At 33.2% G+C, this 22,873-nt stretch overlaps 2 protein-coding genes across 4 annotated transcripts; one reads left to right on the plus strand and one right to left on the minus strand.

Annotated features, from left to right (window-relative positions):
* Window positions 1-1,386: 1,386 nt before the first annotated feature.
* On the plus strand, window positions 1,387-9,462 carry LOC110660745 (transcription factor BIM1). Of its 2 annotated transcripts, none has more exons than XM_021819158.2 (12): window positions 1,387-1,730; window positions 1,935-2,437; window positions 2,584-2,661; window positions 3,934-4,311; window positions 5,962-6,064; window positions 6,176-6,303; window positions 6,495-6,603; window positions 7,186-7,255; window positions 7,347-7,442; window positions 7,531-7,991; window positions 8,781-8,910; window positions 9,003-9,462. In XM_021819158.2, exons 2-12 carry the CDS (start codon window positions 2,398-2,400, stop codon window positions 9,105-9,107), a joined length of 1,698 nt encoding a protein of 565 aa, XP_021674850.2. In that variant the 5' UTR covers window positions 1,387-1,730; window positions 1,935-2,397; the 3' UTR covers window positions 9,108-9,462. The 2 variants fall into 2 exon arrangements, with proteins under 2 accessions (XP_021674850.2, XP_021674851.2); XM_021819159.2 differs by having other exon boundaries at window positions 7,347-7,433.
* A 2,387-nt stretch (window positions 9,463-11,849) lies between these two features.
* Window positions 11,850-16,224, minus strand: LOC110660746 (rhamnogalacturonan I rhamnosyltransferase 1). 2 transcript variants are annotated; one of them, XR_009142594.1, is made up of 9 exons: window positions 15,195-16,194; window positions 14,518-14,585; window positions 14,310-14,398; window positions 14,012-14,177; window positions 13,549-13,838; window positions 13,247-13,451; window positions 12,992-13,149; window positions 12,817-12,895; window positions 12,406-12,548 (listed from the first exon to the last, which is right to left on the minus strand). XR_009142594.1 is itself a non-coding variant. In XM_058132365.1 (8 exons), the coding sequence occupies exons 1-8, from the start codon at window positions 15,514-15,516 to the stop codon at window positions 12,299-12,301; spliced, it is 1,548 nt and encodes a 515-aa protein (XP_057988348.1). In that variant the 5' UTR covers window positions 15,517-16,224; the 3' UTR covers window positions 11,850-12,298. The 2 variants fall into 2 exon arrangements, 1 of the variants encoding a protein (XP_057988348.1); XM_058132365.1 differs by lacking the exon at window positions 12,817-12,895 and having other exon boundaries at window positions 11,850-12,548; window positions 15,195-16,224.
* Window positions 16,225-22,873: the final 6,649 nt, after the last annotated feature.

Genomic DNA, 22,873 nt, shown 5'->3' on the forward strand with positions numbered 1-22,873 from the left:
ATAAAAATTCTTAACTCTAATTTTTAATTTAATTAAATATTATTTAAATTAAATTTTTTTTTTTTTTTAAAAAAAAAAAAAAAAAAAAAATATCTTACATTTATGAAAGTTGAAACTAAAAAAATTGTGAGCTTTTTGGGTGATCATCAGTAAGCATTTCTTTCACAAGTGGTTACCCTCATTTTTTTTTTTTTCAAATAGTTGTTACTTTTGCTAAATGGCTAAATCAAATGTTCGGTCTACACGATCAAATTATTCAAATCTAGATAATTGCTATTATATTTTATATAAATGATTTTTTTTAAATTTTTATATAAAAGTATAGTAGTATTAAATTTTATATTTTAAAATTGTATTTTATCTTCGTTTAATGGAAGCTCTATTTTTTTTTAAAAAGAAAAACTTATAAAATTAAGTAACTTGACTTAATAATATTGCTTAAAAACTTGCCATCTGGCATATATAATTTAAAAGTTGAAACTTAGATAATAGCATGTGAAATTAAGTCATATGACTCAATAATAATGCTTAAAAAAAGCCATGTGATATATAAATTTAAAAAATAATAAACATATGTAATTATTCAAATTATTTTAAATTTATTTAACTTTCAATTTTTGAAAATTTGCTGGCACAATTTCTTACAAACCAATAATTAAAAATGAGAATTATCGAAATAATTGTACTAAAAATATAAAGAAATATGTCATATTTTTTTTATTAGAATCGAGTGTGATGATTGCTTTTCACAATAATTTTATTTTTTTATCATAATTAATTAAAATTTTATTATTAATAAAATTTAAAATATAATTTTAAAAATATAAAATATTATCAAATTATATTACAAAATAAAATATTAAATAATTTGTGAAACGCACATGACTAAGCTAAGCCAAGTCAAGTAACAATTAAATAATAGAAGTATGTTATTGAGTAAAATTAAACATAAAAAATTATACTGGATAAAAAGTAAATCAATATTTTAATACTACGATAACTTCACCCCCACAGGATTACAACCAAGGACAGTACCCTGATCCACTCATCGCAGTGTTTTGTCGTTTTAACGGCAGAATGAGAGCCTGAGCGGCGATAAACGCCGCTAGGTAAACAAATCTTATTTTTCTGGAAGTAAATAAATAAATAAGTAAATAAATAATTTTAAATACCTTATCGGGATTGCTAAAGAATTGCTCTAAAAACAAAGAAAATTATTGAGTTCCGTGTGTCGCACACCTTGTTCCTGTTAGTAAACGGGAAAAAAAAAAAAAGTAATATCTCACATGTCGCAACCAACCCTTATCAATATCAGTCACCGTAACGCCGTCAACCCCCGCCGCAACGACGTTAAGTAAACGCTGTTTTCGCGTAACGGAAAACAACGAAGCAAGGCGAGCAAGAAAACTGTTTAAAAATTAAAACATCTCAAAGCAAGCACCACACCAGAGAAGAGAGAGAGAGAGAGTCTCCTACCTGTTGCCCTTTCTTTGACACCGCTGTATGTTAAGAAGAAAATAACTTTTTCTTTTAGGAAAAAAGAAGAGATATTTTTGGTCGAAATTCGAAAAAGATTCTTTAAGCATTTTATATCTGGGAATTCCGTTCGATTTCCACCAGAATTTATCATCCGGTTAAGATCAATTTCTCTTTATATTTTGGTGCTGAAATGGTTTTTGACGCATTTCCCAGCTGGAACTTCACGTAAATTTCCATAATTCAGATCAGAGGTAAGCAGCCATGTCCTTAGCTCTATTCCACCTTGTTACTTTGCTTAATTCATATTGTTTCGACCCGATTACTATTCTTCATCTTCTCCTACTCTATTCCAGAATTGCTTATGTTATTTGGAAGTTTTGACTTGAATTCATGAGTATTTTATTTTAGCTCTCGTTGATGATAATTGTCATTTTTTACCCATAATTTTGTGGCAGATTCGGTATATCTGAGATTTGGAGCTCTGTTGGTGATTCTAGCGGTGAAGTCAATTCTGGAGTTGAATAGTGTTTGAGAGAATTTTCTGGCGAAAGGAAAAAAAAAAAAATCAGAAGAGAGCATTTCGAACACAGCTGCTGGGAATCGGAGTCTTAACGTTCAAATCCAGACCTCAATTTGCGTAGGGAATTAAATGCTACTCCGATCTCAGGCGGAGCCCTCACATCTATAAAAATATTCTGCTTTTGCTAGAGAAACGGATCTGACAACAAGGAGAAGCATTTACATGAAACAGAAGAATCTCTTGAGTTTTCAAAATCTGGAAATCAGCCCCCCAGCTCCAGAATCCAAACAGTTTCGTAAAATAGTTCATAGATATTGATCACCGGAATAATTCAGAGTTCCTTTCTTCCAAAAAAAAAAAAAGGAAATAAAGTTGGTTCAAAGCCATCTCGGTCGAGGATGGAGCTTCCTCAACAACAGCGTCTCTTCGAAACCGAAGGTATTTCAGAAACATATTTTTGTTTTCTGGTTTACATTTTTGGATGGGCGTAAACTGATTTTTATTTTTTGGAAACAAAAGCTAAGTAAAGATTTGGAAAACGGATTTTGGTTATTAACCGTGGTTTAGAAGCATATTTTCTACAGGAAGGAAGCCAACACACGACTTTCTCTCACTGTACAGTCATTCAGCTGTCCAACAAGATCCAAGGCCACCTTCTCAAGGTAACTTTATTTATTTATTTATTTTTAAATTTTCGCTCGATTTAAGATCTCAAAAAACTATAATAAAACATCCAAAAAAAAATACACTGATTTGTTCTTTAGTGTTTTCTTATTATTAGTAATAGTATTTTTCTAAAAAAAATGAGGATGATAAATGGTGGTAGTTTTGATTTGATGAGAGAAGAAATATGAAGTGGTATCATTTGTATTAGATTTGTATCTATTGTTTGCGGATCGATTTGTCTATGCACGTGATAAGTATTGAATCATGGATCTGGGCCATAAATTGGGGGTGGGCCAGCTCAAGAGTAGGCTTCGCCCAATCCGAAAAGAAAAGTGTTGGCAGTTAGCAATTAGCACCATCGAATTGGGGGGCACCGGGATTCTGTAATTTGTTGATGGGACCCATTCTGTAGTTTGCCATGATCTTGATGTGTCACATGCTGCATGCTATTCGCATTCACAGATCATACTGTGGAGAGGAGATACATAGGCCTGTTTTTCAATCATGAAAATTGCATAAGATTAGTTATTTATTTATTATTTACAAAAAAGGGAATCAAGAACAAGGGACTCAAATTTGGGTCTTGCTGTTTGGCAGATGAGTGATATATATTAGCCATTACATAAAATCAGATTTAAGTGGCATATGATCAGTTTATATATTGTAGATTCAGACTAAATTAAATATAGTGAATTGAATTATGCAACCCTCGACTAGAATTCTGCTAATCCTTGTAAATACGTTCCTTATAACAGCAAATCCAAAAGCAATAAATGACTTTTATTTTATTTTTTCAAATTTAATGCATGTCTATATATATATGTATAGCAGTAGCAATTGCTATTTGGAATTTGAGAATTTTTTTTTTTAACTTTGTTTTTCTTAATTATTTATTCTGAAACAAAAAGTTGATTTGCGATTGGTAATTAGCCACAATAATATTGCAACCCCTGATTATGCATTTAAATCATCGTTTCCATTGGAGCCCCTTTTACAAAAGCAAATAATCTGCTTTGATTCTTTTATATATGTTAGTGATTTCTGTACATCATTTCCTCTATTTTTTTGAGTTTACTTCTATGATATTTGCATTATTTTCCATTAGATTCCCTTAACAAGCATGGATCTGCTTTCGTAAAACGGGCCCCAATATTTCTTCTTGCCATTAGGGTTGTAATTTTTTCGTCCTAATATTTCTTTTGCATGAATAGCAGCTTTTACTGAGGCCTATATCTAATAAAATCTCCATTTCTTCCATGCATGGACAGGTTTACTCAAGACTCATGATTTTCTACAACCACTAGAACGGGCTGGGAAGGCCACTGCTAAAGAAGAAACCACCGGTGAGATTTCATACATTGAAAAGGCGCCGCCTCCCCCACCACCACCCTCAGTGGAGCACATTCTCCCTGGTGGCATTGGAACTTACAGTATTAGTCACATTTCCAATTATTTCAATCAAAGAATCCCGAAGCCAGAGGGTAGCACAATATTCACCGTAGCTCAAGCAAGTAGTACAGATAAAAATGAGGAGCATTCCAACTGCAGTTCTTATACCGGAAGTGGATTCACTCTGTGGGAAGAATCTGCATTGAAGGTAAAGCCAGGGAAGGAGAATGACGGAGAAAGATCCGACACTGTAAGAGGTAACATTTCTTTTTCTTTTATTTTTTTTTTTTTTTTTTTTTTTTTTTTTTTTACTTTTGATGAGAAAAAAAAAACTTACTCATTCTGTGTGCTTGTTAATTTCCATGTCTTGTTTGTATGTACACGCAAGTCCACTACCATGCAGAGATCGATATGAGGTCAATTTTCCTTTTTTTTTTTTTTTCTCTCTGAGTTAATGGATAGTGACAATGTATGTTTGGAAGAAAGTACAAAAGAAAATAATGATAACATGACCGCATATACCCAAGCAGATAAGAAGAAAGAGGGAACAGTACCTTCACTTCTATCTGTTATAGTTTTCGTTTAATGGAAGAAAAAATCCAATTGTCCTTCCTGAAACTGACATTGCCATTATTTTCAAATTTCAATAGGGTTAAATACTTCACCTACTGTTTTGGACTTTTGGGTTTTCCTAATGCTGATGTCTACAAAATCAATTTTTGAGGGAACCGAGGACACAGTCAAGAGTGTGTAAACAGACCAAGATACTGTCTTAGCTTCCTGGTGGTTTGCTGAGCGTAAGAATAGGGCCCAAAATAGACCACCCAATCAGTTGGTTGCCTATTGTATATTGAAAAGAAAAAAATTATTGAAACACAAGGACCAAATGTAGTTGTCAGTATGAAGAGTGAGTTTAGATCAGTATATCAAGATTGATTAGCACAGTATTACACACGGCACAAAAATAAATTAAACAAAGGTGTAACGAAGGGTTATGAATAACTCAAATTGTGGAATAAAAAAATAACAACGCAACAGTCAAAGCATAACTTATAGTTATACTACGTTTCTTTTCTTTTTGGTAACATATTACATTTCTTTTTCTGACCATTGACACTCAAGAGTTTTTTTTTTTTTTTCTTTTTTCCTTAGAGGTAAACACATGTAGGGACATTCACATCCCTTAACAAAATAATGATAATTTTATTAAAATATATTAATTAATATAAATTATTCACGCACATATTTTTATTCATGTGAGAGTTTAAAAGCTCAATCCCATTAGAAAATTTATGCGAGTTGAGCCACACTCACACATTTCGGTGTTACCCTTTTGACTTTAAATTTTTTTTTCGAAGGTAGATATATCCTTGACAAAACCATGTCTTGTTAAGAATTTGAGGGTAGGGAATTAAGAATACTTTTCTTGTTAACAATCCATCTTTATTTGTAAGAATGGCCAGTCTGCTTAGCACTGCAAAATGGACTGCTTCTTTTGCAACCCGCGCGCTGGCATTTGCTGCGCTGGACTGCTAGAGCTTGCATAGAAGAAGCTGCTTGCGTGCTTCTATTGAGTGAAAAGTGGGTCTAAATTATCTTCCCCATTCAATTTTGAGACCTTCGGAAGAACTCAGCAGATTTACTGAGTTTAGCTGACACTGTAACTTTCTACAATAGTAGCAACGCTTCCAATAAATAATTAAACATTTTCAACACTAAACCAAGTAATCTGCTTGGGATAAGAAAAGATGGATAAAGAATCAAGGCAAATAGAAGAGGAGTGTAACGAGTTATTAAACCGGGAAAATGCGAAAACTATTAAAATATACTACCGTGATGTTTTTGTTTTCTTAGTGGTAGTATATTATATCGATATTGAAGCCTTTTTTTGTTTGGCGGGCATACAGAGTCGGGGGCGGCGAAGGCGCGGCATTGGACGTCATCTGAGAGGCCATCACAGTCGTCAACGAACACTCATCGCAATAGTTTCAGCTCTCTTTCTTCCTCCCAGTCTGTCTCTTTCTCCTTGCAAGTCTTTGTTTTCTCTTATTCATTTTTTCCTCTTTTGTTTGTCTTTTCGTTAACAGCTAATGATGATGGGTTGTGTGGCTAATTTAACAGACCATCAGGGCAGAATGGCCAGAGCTTTATAGAAATGATAAAATCAGCAAAAGTTAGTTCCCAGGATGATAATTCAGATGACGAGGAGTTCAATCTTAAGAAAGAAAGCCCTTCACTTATGCGTAAAGGTCTGTTTCATATGCTTGCCTCTACTGTTATAAAATAATCCCGCAGAAATTTTGGATTTGAGCTATGGTTTTTACTGGCTGACCAACAGTTTCATATTTTATTGGGGTTTATTTGCCCTCTCGAAGTGGTTTGTCAGAGATGCTAGAGCTGCCTTTCTATGCAATTGATTCAATCACCTTTTAATTTACAGGGGAATTGAGGGTAAAAGTGGATGGAAAGCGCACCGAACAGAAAGCTAACACGCCACGATCAAAACATTCTGCCACTGAGCAACGGAGGAGGAGCAAAATAAATGATAGGCATGTATCAACTGCTGCTCACTGCAATATCTAATAATCTGTTTCTTTTAATTTTCTACTTTCTGTTTGTTGGATGAGATGTTGGGATTCAGCTATTTAACCAATTGAATAATGGATAAAATGATAAGAGTGCTCCAAAAAATTACTTATCTGAAACTGGCATCCTCACACTGCAGGTTCCCTTCCTCTTTTTTTTTTTTATTTATTTTTTTATTTTTTATTTTTTTTTTATGTACACTCACTTTGACGTCCTTTATTTTAACTGGTTAAATTATGAAGTTTGATGGACATAAAACAAGAAAAGGCCTATGATAGAGCTAAGTTCCGTCTCTTTTTGTTGAATTAAATTCCTACAATATATTATGAAGTAGTTTTTTACTTCCAGAAAGAAGTACATAAGAAATAATAGGTATGGGGGCTTATTACTGCTGTGCTTGGCATTGTAGTCCCTCTGGAAATTGGATGCAATTAATGCGGTCTTTCACTGTAAATGCTTTTGCCAACAATATGGTGTACTTAATAACCTGTGAACTTTTCTCTTTTTCTATTTTTGGCAAATAACCTGTGAAGTTACTCATGCAGATTTCAGATGTTGAGAGAACTCATTCCACACGGCGACCAAAAGAGAGACAAGGCATCTTTCCTTTTAGAGGTACAAGAAGTGCTAATAATTATCCTTTCTTTCTTTACAATGTACAGTATAATGTGATTTTGAATGATGGGGTGTCTGAATATTTTTGCAGGTTATAGAGCACATTCAGTTTTTACGGGAAAAAGTACAAAAATATGAAGGGTCTTACCAGGGATGGAACCATGAACCTGCAAAATTGGTGCCATGGGTGAACTTCTATATTTGCCTTGTCATGACTGAATTACTGCTGGTTATCACTGTAACATAATAGTTGACCTGCCCTTTGTTTAAAACAGGGAAACGGTAACAGGCCTACAGAAAGTTATATCGATCAATCTCGTGGGATGAATAGTGGTGCTGGTCCTGAATTAGTATCTACTGCAAAGTTAGACGAGAAAAATATCACCCTCTCTCCAACCATTCCGGGAAGTACACAGAACCCAGTAGAATCTGATATGAGGTCGGCTACTGCCTTCAAACTGTTGGATCACCGTCCTGAAATGACAAATAAAGCGATGCCTTTTCCTATGGCACTGAAGCCAAACTACTTCAATTCTGGTAGAAGTGGTGATGCAGTGGCTCAAGTTTCACCGAGGCTGGTATCAGATGCCGAGAACGGGGCATATCAACCTCAAACCCCATCACATCATGTCAGATCATGTATCAGTGACGGAGGTGTTGCCGGTGATAAGCTGAAAGAACAGGAGCTGAGCATTGAAGGTGGTACAATTAACATCTCAAGTGTGTACTCACAAGGGTGAGTTTATGTTTACAGTTCACACTTGTTTAGTTTGTGGATGTCCTTGCTTGGAATTCGAACCTCTCTTGGGTTTTTGCATTTTCGTGGATTCTAAAGCTGTGGTTTATGTTCAATTTCCATCGGAAAAGTTAGTATATTTAGATCTTCTAAGAAAATCACCAAACTAAATTACATCTTCTGGCTACATAGGGGTCGGAAATTTCTAGTCTAGTTTTCAAATGCATGTTTGCTTATTGATCTCGTCCTTCGATTGTTTACCTCTGCCTGCATGTTTATATTAGACAATCCCTAGTAAGGGCTAGAGATTACACATGGTACTACCACATTCTGAGATATTGAATCTTCATCTATATAGCTTTTATTGCGAATGCATTAGTCCTGTTAAGAAAGGTTAGAAGACACTTTTGGCCAGGGCTCTTTATATGACTTGTTTCTCATTTATCCTAAAGTTGTATTTAGTGGACAGCCTACTCCTTCGCCATAAGAATATGACATACTCATTTGTCATTAGGTTCACAATAACAGTGTTATTTCCAAATATTTAGAAAATTGTGCTAATTCTTACATAAAAAAAAAAAAAGAAAGAAAAACTCTCTACAGTTGACCAAACAATTTGATTGCTTTGCATATTTATACTTCCACAATCCATCTGGATAGGCTTGGCACTAAGCTGTAGACTAAACGACTAGTCGTTTTCCCATCGTGCAAAACTTTCTCTGCAGTCCTCTATCAAGGGTTTAGGTTGCATACTGGGTTAAATAACAGACATAATATGGCATTATGCAGGTTGCTAAATACTCTGACACAGGCACTGCAGAGTTCTGGAGTAGATTTGTCGCAGGCCAGCGTCTCAGTGCAAATTGAGCTTGGAAAGCGAGGAAATAGAAGACCAATTATTCCAGCATCCATTGTTAAGGTTTATTGACAAAGTCTTCGCATTACTCAGAAATACCCTTTGCATATGACCATGAACAGCGGAGCTGATCTTTGTTTTTCATGTTACCACAGGATAATGAGGTTCCCTCAAGCAACCAAGGGACAATACGGCCAAGAGCATCAAGCGGAGAGGAATCCCATCAAGCCTCAAAGAAGATCAAGACAAGTAAAAGTTAGTACAGAAGTGTCATAATATTTCTCTTTTTTTTTTCCCTTAATTTATTCATTTTTTTTGATAGCCTGTGTCGTCATGGGAGTTTATGCATGTCTTTTCCTGGTTTATATAAACTACCCAGTTGAGAGCAAGACGATTGTACATGTATAGGTTTGTTGGGATGCACAGAATTCCTAACAAACGAATTTGTATTATTCATTTTGTTTTTGTGTATCCTCATATAGGCTTTTCCATATTCTAACGCTGAGAAGCAGTTTTTTCACTAAATCTTCCATTCTTGTGAAGTATCTAAACCATTAACTTTTATTCTTATCGACAATTTGACATCATTTTGTATTAGATATTGTACTTATCTCATGAACTTGTGCATATATATAAATGTTTAGAAAATAAAAATAATGCTGTTTATTCCTGGACATTTCAGGAAAAGATGAAAGCATGACACCATGTTTTGCCTGCAGAATTGCAATGCATACACAAAATTTAATTGAAAGCCATTTTTTTTTACTTAAAAAAGGGACCAGCAGATTAATTATAATGAACCCATGGCATCCATGTCAAAATTATTTACAATTTTCAATTTGACCTCCGGAACCCGTATTGTACATATACATTTGTACGACTCTTTCCCTCGATTCTTCAAAACTCTAAATCCATTTGTGCACTAGTAAATAGTAGATAGTAATGAAATATAATCAAAACTCTAACACTGATAATTAATATAGTAATTAAAGGCATGGGATTTGGAATTATAAAAGTTAGACAAGGCGAAAATCCATATAATCAATTGAATTTGCTATATGCACTCCCATTGTTGAGTTGAAGTATATCCGCGATATATTTTCTCTACCCTTTTCAGGTTTTAGCCTTTCATTTCTACCATCAACTATGGCTACCCTTGCCCTCTTCGGGCAGAGGTGGCTATTTCCCTTGTTCGGAGTGTGAGTTTTTCCCTCCTTACCTCCGAACAGGGTTATTAATAATTTTTGGCTTGTTTTGCAATAGATCGGGCTTATTGGAGAGGGTTTTGGAGGGATTTGTCTTGCTCCTACCAAGAGGAGAATCACTTTGTGTCTTCAACTTGTTTGGTGATGCAAGCTAGCTGTAGGTAGATTTGCATGTTCCTAGCATTTCATTTGAAGAGTTTGAGTGGTGTTTCTGAGGTGCTAGCAAACCTTTGTTTAGAAATGGCTATAGAATGGCAAGAGGGAGTAGAAGTCAGGTGGGTGGTACCTTGTGGGTTTGTGTTGGAAGTCCAAATGGTCCTCGGAAGGCATGAGTGAATCACCAAAGAGATCTTCCAACTCCTCCTCTACTAGTTAATGTGATGTAATGGCGGCAGCGTTTTTGTTGCTTTTGGCCGTCTCTTGAGGCTTAGTTCAGGGTTTCCTTATTCCTGGGCTTGTGCTTCTTATATCTGGGTTTAGCATTCATCTTCTGGTAGCTGGATTCGGCTGTATTTGAGTTAGAATTTTTTTTAAACATCGACTCAGTTTGTTCTATCTGTTTATAATGAGTTCCTTACTTTTTATTTGATTCTCAAAAATATATTTAACATTTAAAAAAAAAAACTGAATTTACTATTATATATTTCATATAAATTAATATAACACAAGCAGAGGGCTTTTTTAAAATTATAAACAAAAAGAAAAAATAAAAATTTTAAACCATTATATATATATATATATATATATATATATATATATATATATCATTTTGTTTTAGAAAAAAAAATGAAGTGAAAGCAACAGGTTAATTAGCGAGTCTCAACATACACTATTCTAATATGTTTAAAGGGCAAAGTCACACCTAATTAATACGTCTATTTTTTTAATTGAAATTTATTCAAAACTCATAAAGCAATTCAACAAAACAATCAATGCAAATCCAATTTGAACTTTGACCATCTCTCATATCGGTGTATAACTTTATTTGACCATAAACGACACGCTAATTTCTCCTATTCTGATAATGTTTACAGAGAAATTATGAAGTCTTTGAGTTGTATTAATTTAACAGTCTAAATCTTTAAGAAAGTCTTAAGTTTACATAGAGAAGACAAATGTGACTTGTCTACCAATCCCCACCGAGATCCTCCGGTCATAATCCGTGCCCTTGGTAAAGCATATTCGGTATCACTAACCATCAATGGCATCGACAAGGAACAAGTGATTGTGGGCCCTCTTAAGCAGTCTTGTTTATCATAATAATTTTCTTTTTATTCCCAAAAAAAAAAGGTCCCATCACCCTTGCCAAAGCGCTTTGTCAATTAACATTCGGTCTTTGGCTTTAGCAACTTCATAGAATATTTAATCAAATAATTAAGTTTTTGGACCCAGCGAACTCTCTCAATTATAAAGGGAAATTTAATCATGCAAGGTTGAGTTGCTTTGCCTTCTACTTGAGTAGAGGCTCGCATATATTTTTCCAAGCATTGTTTTGTTAAATGCAAACAAATTGCTAACTAGATGTGAGGGCGAGGGATCATTTGCAATCACATGCCACGTCATGTATATTGAGTCATTCCACCACATGATTTTCGTTCCATCTTATAAACTATCAAAAAGAACGAGCAAACCGACAAAACACATTCTGGCTTGGCTTGATGCTTACTCCACAGATTATACCCCGCAATCATAACCATAGTCATTAAATTAAATAATTTAAGCATTACACTGTAATTCCAAGGAACTTGTTTCACGAGGCATTCCAGAGTTCCAGACCCTGCCATTTACATTATAATATGAGCAGTATAAGAATAATAATTTTTTTTAATATATGATATTTGCTAGAAACTTCACAATATCATGAACCAACCAAGAAAAAAATAAATGGAAGGATGAAGGAGTAACCTTCCTTGAGGCCACCACATCTATATTTGCATCCCTCCGTGTACAAACCGATTTTTGTTGCTTTCACATCACCCTGTAATGGCAGGGTAGCTTTCTATACACGAATTGGATATTGGCATATAATAAAGATGATAACGTCCCATAACCGCTTCCGTAGATCATCTCAGGCTTTCTTCAAGTTTACCAACCCATATTAACTTCTTCATTGCCTCCTCATCACAAAATCTTCCGTTATCACTATTAACTCCTGTGTTGAGAAGTGAGCTATCCTTTTATCTGTGGTAAAATCACTAGGACGGTGGTGAAGGCTTAGATAAACATCACAATCTCCTAAATAATTGTCAACTTGAAGGATCCCAGGGATTCTCTGAAGGCTGTAAACACTCCTCAGGGTTGGAATAGAAATAATCCTCCTCTTTTGGCCTGTCTGGAATCACCAACCTATTTACTGGGTTCCCCATCCGATTTGCATGTGATTCTTTTACAGCAGAAGAGAACTCATCCCAACTCAGTGATCCATTGTTGAACCTGTCTATCAGATCAACCAAAAGCCTTCTGTCCAGTAAAATTGTCTTCTTGAACCCAAGGAACCTGAAGAAGCATGAAAGGTAACAGAAAGTTAAGATATAGGACTTCACAAAGAAAAAGGATAGTAAATAATGTAATAACAACCATCAGAAAAAGGAGATTGGGTCAAAAACACATTTGGAAAAATGTTAGGAACCTTCCTCTGTTGAAATAACAGTTGCTCCAAAAACCAACAAAAACAAGTTGATCAATTTTCAATGAGAAAAGGATTCTAATTTTGATATTAGTTTCACAGCCAGAACAATAACCCTGTCTGGATTTAGGGGCATACACAAATTTTAGTCCTCTGACCGAGACAGAAAAATTGGGATCTTATAACTGGAAGGGATATGAATTCCAAAATCATTTATCTGAAGCCAAAGAAAACCACTAAATTAGTTTTAAAATCACAAAATAACCTGCGATACATAATATATGAACAAATATAAGTGCCAGCAAGACTATACCGTCTATGGCCTTCAACAACTTTAGCCATGTTTCCGTCGTATGTGGGGACAAAAATATCACTTTCCAATGAAACAAGATAATCTAAAGCTGCCATCTGGGATGAGTGATTCTGGAAAAATCTAAGGTCTGATGATTCCAACAGAGTTTCCTTTCTGACCTGTACAATACAAAATCAAAAGCAACCCATTAATAAAGGAGAAAAAACAATAGGTACTAAAGATTTGAGCAGTTGACACCAATTTCAATCTACCAACCAGTTTTGGATAAGCTGCTGCAAGACTTGCCATTCTCCTTTCTCCACCATATATCTCACCCGCTGCAATATAGATCTGCATATTTGGATCTATGTCCAATGCCCTCAATGTAAGGGTTGTTTCCCCTGGTGTCAAAGGGCACAACCCATCTTTCCTTTTCAAGTCAGAATTTATTATTTTCTCTTTCCACCAAGGATAAGCATATCTGTTTAGATAAGAAAATTATGTAACAGAGTGAGAATCAAATTACTATTTCAAGCTGCTAGTGCCAAGTAGTTATTAAAGAGACATGCATGGCTCACCTCATTCTTGTCAATTCTTCTACCTCCTCATTGTTGCAACCTTGACTACAACCAGAGAAGGCCAACATGTCCATTTCATATCTGAGGTGAAGTACTAAAAATGGACCATTTTGCCTAAGAAGATTTATAACTCTTTTACCCAACTCCTCTATCTGAGAAGTAAATCTCAGAGCACTAAAATTTACACGACAGCGCAATTTCTGAATCTCCAGAGGTTGATGATTATTGGCAAGCCGAGCATCTGTTCTATTAAGATGTAAAACTTTGTACTTCTGTATCAAAGGAAGAATCTGCAACCAAAAAAGAATTCCATAAAAATAACAAGAAGCACAAATATAAGAGCCACACATTTGACCACAAGCTAGAGGTTCAAAATTGAAGCCAATTAACACATTGGCATTAAGTATTTTTAAGAGTTGTGAACTGCAACACCACAAGGAAAAAAAAAAAACAATGGTCGAACCTGGTTATGATAATAAGATATATCAGACCAACTAACAGGTGCCATGGTATAAGTCATCCCTAGCTCCATTCTCCTCTTCAACCTAGGAGGCAATTCTTTCAATATCCGAACCTCATCTCTCAATGATGTAATGAAATGTTCTACATCAAATATATCTTGAAACTCACTGCAACAACATAAATATCATCAGCAAGACAAAAACAAATACATTTTCTCAATAGCTGGAGCAGCATGTAACATCCCGCTGAAATTAAAATTCAATAGCTTCCAGTTTGCGAGGAAATGAGAATAGACTCACCTGGGGTCAGCCCAAAAGGAAGTTTTATCAAGCTCGGGAACTATAAGTGTTACATTCAAATATCTTGCAATAGCGACCATATCACATATCTGATAAGGATAAGAAAAAAATCAGATTAGTAACCAAATATATGCAGAAACAGCATATTTAACAGTAAGATCACCTACACTTATACACACATGTCAAGTGCAATTTGCTAACCACTCACCGCAGCTCTCATTTGATTAAGACCTCCATTGCATGAAACCATGAGGTAGCCATTGTTCTTGTAAGCTCCTAATGGCAACAGAACGATATGAATTTAGAAGTTAAACTGAAAGTCACCGATACTTAGTGAGAAAAAGACTAAAAAAAGCACTCAATTTGAATACAGTCAAATATTCAAAACATAGAAAAGAGCAACAATCCAAAAACGAGTCACACTCTTGGAGTTTTATCAGAAGCAAAAACAAGTTCTTACATCGAGGGTGCACTGGAAAAAAGTCAGTTTTAGTTTGCAAATATTCTCCTAAAGGGATAACTTGCACCATCAGGGCTTTTTTTTTTTTGGCAAATACCATCAGGGCTTCATTATATGCAGAACATGCAGTATTTGCTATCAATTTCATAGACCTTATAGAATGCCTCGTTAATAAATGACAAGCTTCTAGCTCCAAAAGCAACAGTAAGTCTTCTGTGTTTTTGTGCTAAAAACAATCTAACTAGAAATGGCAAAAGAAAAAAAAAAAAAAAAAGTAGCAAGCAATAAATATAATCTCCAAAAAGGCATCTTCTATATGCCCACAAAGGAAATTATGAAAATTGCATGAGAAATCACTTCTTTTGAAGGTATTATAATCACGCAAATCATACAATTAAACAATAATAGTATCATTATATACTCACTCTTCGGTGGAAGCACTCGAGCAGGCACAGCGAGAACTTTCTCCTCCAGGACGGCAGCAGATTCATGCGAGAAACAAGAGGGCCATCCTTTCAAAACCCTAGGTCCCCACATCTCACCGATCGTCGTCAATTGAACGACACATGTCCACAACAACACCGACGTGGTGGCGCGTATCATCCACATCTTCATTTTTGATCTCGATATACTCTTCACCTTCTCTACTCCTTTCACCATTCCGTTTACCATTCCCATCCCCTTCTCTCTTTCTCTTCTCTTCCCAATTTCACCACTCTTTCTCTCACTCCTTTCTATCCTGCACATTTCTCTCCATTTTGCACTATCCTTTCCAAACGACAAGTCGTTAATACTTCTCTCAAATTTTGAACAATGTACGATCCGTAACGGCAACAGATAGCCTTCCTTTGCGATGAATGAAATCGAATCAAGCAGGAAAATGTAAAGCTTTGCTTGTTCAGCTATTTTTCCTATTAGAATCTTCAAGATCCAAAATTGCCAAAAATAGAACCAAACCAGATCAAGGGGGGGAAAAAAACAAGAAAAAGACAAATCCTTATCTAACGCATCAAATGATAACTCGATTCCTCGTCGAATTCTCAAATTCCTTCCCCAATTTACCTCTAAGAAGTTTTGTTTACTCTCTCATTACCCCAAATCATCAGCTTCAAACTCCACCAATCCAAAACTCGGAAAGAATTAAAAAAAAAAAAAGAGGAACAAATCTTAATCAAAGCGACCTCAGACTCCTTGAGGATCTCATCAATCTCCCGGCGAGGTAGATTGCGAAAAAGCCGCCCGAAAGTGTAGCCGGCGTTCACAAAAGCATACAGACAGAAAAAGACAGCAAGAGAGAAAGAGAGTTATTACAACGAGACGCAGAACGCGTTGTGGCCGAGATAAAAGCTATAGGTGTGAGCACACCGCTTGATCACGCCCGGTACTCCCACCCTGTTTTTTCCCTTCTCATAACAAACCATGGTTACGGTTGACAGCAGGTTACGTGTTGACTCTAGTCAAGTTGTGAGAATACCAACCAATAAATGGTAGCCAGCTGAATCCTGATACGACGGGACCCAATGGAATTATGTGTCTTCGACGTGGCTTCTCACGCAGCCGTCAAGATTGATCACGTGGCTTTTTTAGATTTCGGGCACATCAGGCTCCGTACAACGGGTTGGTTTTAGTTCCTTATCGCCTTTTGGGTTCGGGTCATTTACGGAGATACGCCGACAAAATATCGCGAGAAATTTCGAGAGTTTCGCCGGGGATTGGATGAACAATTAAATATAAAAAAGTTGAAGCTAAATTTTAATTTTTAATTTTTCATGAAAATATAATCTATCTTAATAATTTTATATTTACATAAAATCAAAATAAAATGAAAATTATAAATATATAGAATTTATTTTTTTCATTTTAAAAAAATTTATTAATAAAAAATAAAAACTTTCTTTCAATCAGAGTTTTAATAATAGTTTAAGATTATTCATCTTAAATTAGAGTGTGGTTGTACAAATATATGTAATTATTAATTATTTTTATTTATATATTTTTTAATTTTAATATATAAAAATAATATAATATTTAAATTATTATTAATTATTTTTTATTTTATTTTTATTACTCTTATCTTTCAAGCTTTTTAATAAAAATTTCATAATAAAAATAATTAAAATCTATTTATATAATATAGATATAAATATATATTAAATTATTATAAATTACTTTATAATAATACTCTTATTTTAGTAGTAATAGTATAATTATTAAATAATTTATAATTTATATATAATAAAAGATGTTATAGTTTAATTTATATATATTTTTAAATTTAATATATAAAATAATGTAATGTTTAAATTTTTTTATTAATTATTTTAAATTTTATTTTATTGCTTTTATCTCTCAAATTTTTTAATAATAATTTTATAATAAAAATAACTAAAATCTATTTACTATTAAATAAATTATAACTTATATATAATAGAGAATATCATGTAATAATATTATAAAAAATATCACATATTAATTATATAATAATATTATAAAAAAATATCATAAATCAAATTTTTAAAAATAACTTTTATATATATATATATATATACACTAGATTGATATGAAAGACTACATCCGAATAATTTTATTAAAATTTATAATTTATTTTTACGTTTAAATTCAGTAAATTTAGGTATTAATTTTTTTGACATTTTATAAATTTTATAATAAATATGAAATATTTTATTTAGTAATTTAGTCTGACTTTTATTAATTTGAAGGTGTCAAATTTAATTTTTTATTAATAAAAATATATTAAAAAAATTCCTGGACTGTGATACTTTCTTATTAGTTAGATATAATAGAAATTTTAGTTGACAAAAAATTGTGATACTCCTACAATAAAGATAAGAAAACCCATTTGTTTATTTAATTTCACCAATTAATTAATTAATTAATTATGGGTAGTTTTTTTGTGCCACATAATTTAGGTAGATTATAAGTGGCAATGCCATGCATGCATATTGGATGGCCTGTATGATCCTTGTCAATTTCTCATTTTTCCAATAATCGTTATTTTACCGTTCTCCAAAATTTTCCGTTAGAATTTTAGTAGGTGATTTGGCGCCGTCGCAACAGTGCCAATTGTATTTTTGGATTGTTCCAGATAATCACTCGTCTGACTGGCCGTCAGTTCCCGTCTCGGTGTCGGTTGCACCGTGCAGACGGAGTTTAACGATTCAACGTGTCAGAACGGTCGAACAATACGAGGCGTGCGATCTCTTCTTCGAGGACCAGGTGTCAGAATCTCGACGCTTTCAATCATGTGGTAACTTGATTGGGAAAGGAAGTGAGGGCACTGTTCACGCGCCAATCACGCTATGGAATACGTGCCAAAATGTTACACGGGCTTGCATTTATTTTTTGAGGAGAGGAAAGTGCAAGCGCTAAAAAGTGTGGTGGGATTGGAGATCGAGATCCAAGGTAGCCAGGGCAAAGTGAGAAGTGACACCAAAATGTCCTCCCTCCAGTGATGTACGGTACGGTGTCAGTTTCCTTTGCACAACACCAAAATGTACCCTTCAATGCTTTTTTCTGTTTTTATTGAAATTATTGAAAAGGAATATTCGGATTAATTTTAGTTGATTACTCCATTAATTAGAAGATTATATAATATTCTTAACATATACATAACTCAAATATAAAAATAATATATATATATATATATATATATATATATATATATATATATTGGGGCATATGGCTTATGAAAGTGGGGTCTTTTGGATATGTAACATAGAACTTTATTAAATAAATTAAATTATTGAAAATCATACCACTTTTGGTATGTATTTATACTTTACAAACACACCAGGGAAATAAAATTGACACAACTGAAAGATTTTAGTTATTGACATAATATAAAAAGATAATTTAAAATTTTGAAAATATTAAATGAGCATGTGATTTTCACCAAACAATTAAAGGAAATTATTTCTATTATTTTCCTTTTCAATTTTTCTATTTCTCTTGCCTTCTCCTTTATCAAATATTATGGATACAAAGAAAAAAAAATTTATACATTATTATGCTGTACTGTATAAAAAAAATATAAATTAAGGTTGATAATTTTTTTTTATTAAATAAAAGTTCAATAGAACGAATAATAATTAATGGATAGACAATAAGAGATAATCATCTTCCTCTTCACTATAAAAATAAATTATCTTTATTTTAAAATAAATGGATGAAAAACTCGAATTAAAGATCTTTTCACTTTTTATATTTTAGAAATGAAGAAATATTAAATTATCTCTATATTCAACCTTAGTGCTTCTCCATCTACAAATTGATTAACCTCAGAACATGATATGCTCTTTAATTCTTATTTCTAATATTAAGTCATTCATTAATTACAATTTATATAAAAAATAAAAAATAAAGTTGGGATTTTGTAAGTGAAGGACATCAAATACAACAAATTAATCAGCACGATGAGATTCATGGGTGCCAAAATTCTCAAAAAGGGACAAATCACTGATCACCTTTAACAAGACTGCTATTTGCTTTTAATTAGTATCACACTTGAGCTGTTGCAATAATAAATAATTAAGATAAATATAAAAAAAAAAAAATCCAAGGAACGTCTCCTTGTATGTATGGTGTGAAACAAATTCACTTCACAGAATAAGAATGGGTTGGACTAATTTTTCTTATTATATATTTATTTTTAATTTTTTTATTATTTTTTGATGTGAGACTTCAACATACATAAAAATTTAATTAAATAAACAATATTAGTAATGATCTTAACTATTGCAATAAATTTAAAGTAAGCAATTATATTAATGCAAAATAAAAATTAAAAATGAATTGAACAACAAAGCAGAGAACATACATTTATAGAAGGTGCCACTTATACAGAGGATCAATGGCGGAGTGAATTAAATAGACATTAGAAAGGTTTTACATCATTTTCGCCAGTTAGTTTGGAGTGATCATCAAGACCTCGCTTGAAAAATGCAGTTGGTTTAAAAGTCAGAGACCTCTCAAACTCTGCACCAAAATGTTGTTCTAACATTGCATTCAAGACTTAATACGCAATCTGATCATCTGCTAGCTAACAATAATTTTGCGCAATTTAAGACTTCCTAACCACCGATTTAAGTGAAAACATATTGCATAGACTAACTCCACAGGAAAACTTAAACTATCATTATCAATGATGTTATTGCTCGTCACTGTTTGGTTCCGCTCCACGGAGGAAAGGGACCTAAATTGAATTGCAGGCCCCATGGTTTTGGTTTCTGATATTTTCAGCTCGATCCAAATTAAGGCAATTTAACAATTATTACTATTATTATTATCATTTCTTGAAAAGTTTGAATTAACTGTTTTGATTATATTCAATTTAAGATTAAAGGGAGAGAAACTATAATCATCAACAAGACGGTTTTAATTCAACTCGAATTCTTGAGCCATTAACCTGTTTCAGTCTTAGATTTGACCAATTTAGTTCAACCTCCACCTAAGTCATGGTTGGGAATTGGTCCTGTTACTATTAACAAGTTGCTCTTGTATTTTTTCTTTTTTTTTTAGAAACCATCTGGTGTCTGAAATCCCCTAGCCCAACTAATCCAAATATATGTTGGGTAGGCTTACAAAGAGGACAAAGTATTCTCTCTCAAGTTTTAAAAGTACTTCATACATAGAGTTTGAATCCGAAACCACTAAGTTAAAAGAGAAGGACTCTTGCCATCTCATCTCACCTTTGCGGGTTGTTGATCTTGTATTTTTATAAACTCATTAAAATATTTCTAAATTTCATCAAACACTTTCATCTATTTAGCTATTAATATTTAAAGAAAACACTAAAATATCCTTGTAGAAGCCAATAGTTATAGGGATGAACGAGGATATTAATAATGACAAAATTTAAGGATTAAATAGCCATTTATCTAAAATTTGATTGACGGTAATATATTGAAATATATTTAGAAATGAAAAAATTAAATTATTTAATATAATCAAAACTCAAAAGATGTTTTAATGAGTTTTTAAAATATAAGAACCAACTTGTTAATAATGGCAATACTCAAGAACCTTACTACAAGTCAACCAAAAGTTTTAGGGAAGGAGATTATTGTCATTTGCCAATGGCCATAGCTAACTGTTGAGATATGAGAAAGAAATTATTGAATACATTAGAAGCAATATGCTATTTCACACACATAAATATGGAATTTACATCCTATAATTTATGGAGAAATACAAAATGTGTATCATCCATTTTGCAACAAAAAAATTAGAAAATTTGATCCCTAGTAGTCATACAGCATTGGAACTGGAATTCTATCTACTACTCTTGAATATAAAAGTAAAATGAAAAAGAAAGTCCAGTGAGGCTGAAGGAGGAACTAATGACCATATAAACACTAAAACTAAATATTAATTACATTTAGCAGACAAGAATTTTAACCAATGAAACAAATAAATAAACGTTCCTTACACAAAAGTAGTTATATCCAAAGCTAAGGTAGGAAACATAGTTATTAAAGGCTAAAGGCGCATCAAGGCGCAAAGAAGTCCTGGAGTCTAGGTGCAAGGTGAAGGGGTGCGCCCAAGCAAGGCAAGGGTCAAAAAAAAAAAATTAAATTTAAGAAAATATATAAACATTCTATTACACTTCAAGTAACATAAAACTACATAATAATAACTAACAAGCATTCAAGTAATAATAATTTTGCAATCCAAAAAAGATCAAAATAAACTAGTAAAAAGTTAAAAACGCTAATAAACTACTAAAAGTTAAAGTTTAATAAACTAGTAAACTAGTAAAACTATTAAATGTTCAATCCACATCAATAGAAACATCAAAGTCCTCTTCATCTTCTTCATCAACTTCATTATCTTCCTCATACTCATCTTCCAAATCAACATGTTCATCATCATAATCTTCTTCCTCATCTTCAAGAAGCGAATAAGTTTGAGTGGATGATGCTTTTCTGTTTTGCTGTGGTGTAGATCTTGAAACAAGTGTAGATGCAACATTTTTTGCTTTACTTGATCTAATGTCATAGGCATCCTCTTCAGCACCAACAGCTTCAGCAACCACATTCCATGTCAAATCATCATTTTAAAAAACAAGTTTATCTCTATCTATCTCTTCCTCCATTTGACCCATCAGCCATTCATTACTATCATCAATTTCTTTCAATGAGAAAGAGTCAATGTAGTCACGTGCATCATATCGATACTTTAATGACCGATTGTATTTGACAAACACCAAATCATTCAAGCCATGTTGAGCTAACCTATTTCTTTTTTTACTATAAATCTGTAAAATATAATAATTTTATTAAGTATAATTTTTGAAAGAACAAATTAAAGGTATAATTCTAAAGGGAAGTATTTTGTCACTCACATGCTTAAAGATGCTCCAATTACGCTTACAACCAGATGCACTACAAGTAAGGCTAAGCACTTTGACAACAAAATTTCTCAAATTTGGAGTTGTAGCTCCATAAGTCAACCACCATATGGCTAATGAAACAATAATGCATATTAATTATTATTCAAAAAGATTGCAATATGGGATAAGATTACGTGCTTATGGGTAAAATTATATTACTTAGAGATACTTTCTTTCGATTCCTAATTACCATATCTATCCCAAAGATGCCTTCAGCATTTTGATAAAAAGGTAATTGTGCCATTGTTTTGTCCTGCTCTTCTTTACTTGGAATCAACCTTGCTACAACTTGGTATAAGCCAGTAACAACCTCAACATCTTCATAATTTTCTTATTTGAATAAAAAAATTCAGGATTCAAATAATATCCAGCTGCATGCAAAGGTCGATGGAGTTGACTTTCCTATCATTTATCAATAATCTCAAAAATTGTCCTACATTTTTCTTCATTGTCACCAAATGACTTTGCAATTGCTTCTTTAGCCCTATCCATTACCTCATAAATATATTCCATTGCAGGCATTTTCTCACCATCAACTAGTCTAAGCACACGGACTAATGGATCAAATATCTTTAAGATATAAACAATCTTAGTCCAAAAAGTAGGCATCATGACAATACTGCATGCTTTCTTACCAGACAAATCTTTTGCCCACTTACTTTTGGTCCATTCCTCTGAAGTAAATATCTTTCT

The sequence above is a fragment of the Hevea brasiliensis genome, chromosome 13, assembly GCF_030052815.1.
Source record: "Hevea brasiliensis isolate MT/VB/25A 57/8 chromosome 13, ASM3005281v1, whole genome shotgun sequence".
NCBI classification, from domain to species: Eukaryota; Viridiplantae; Streptophyta; class Magnoliopsida; order Malpighiales; family Euphorbiaceae; genus Hevea; species Hevea brasiliensis.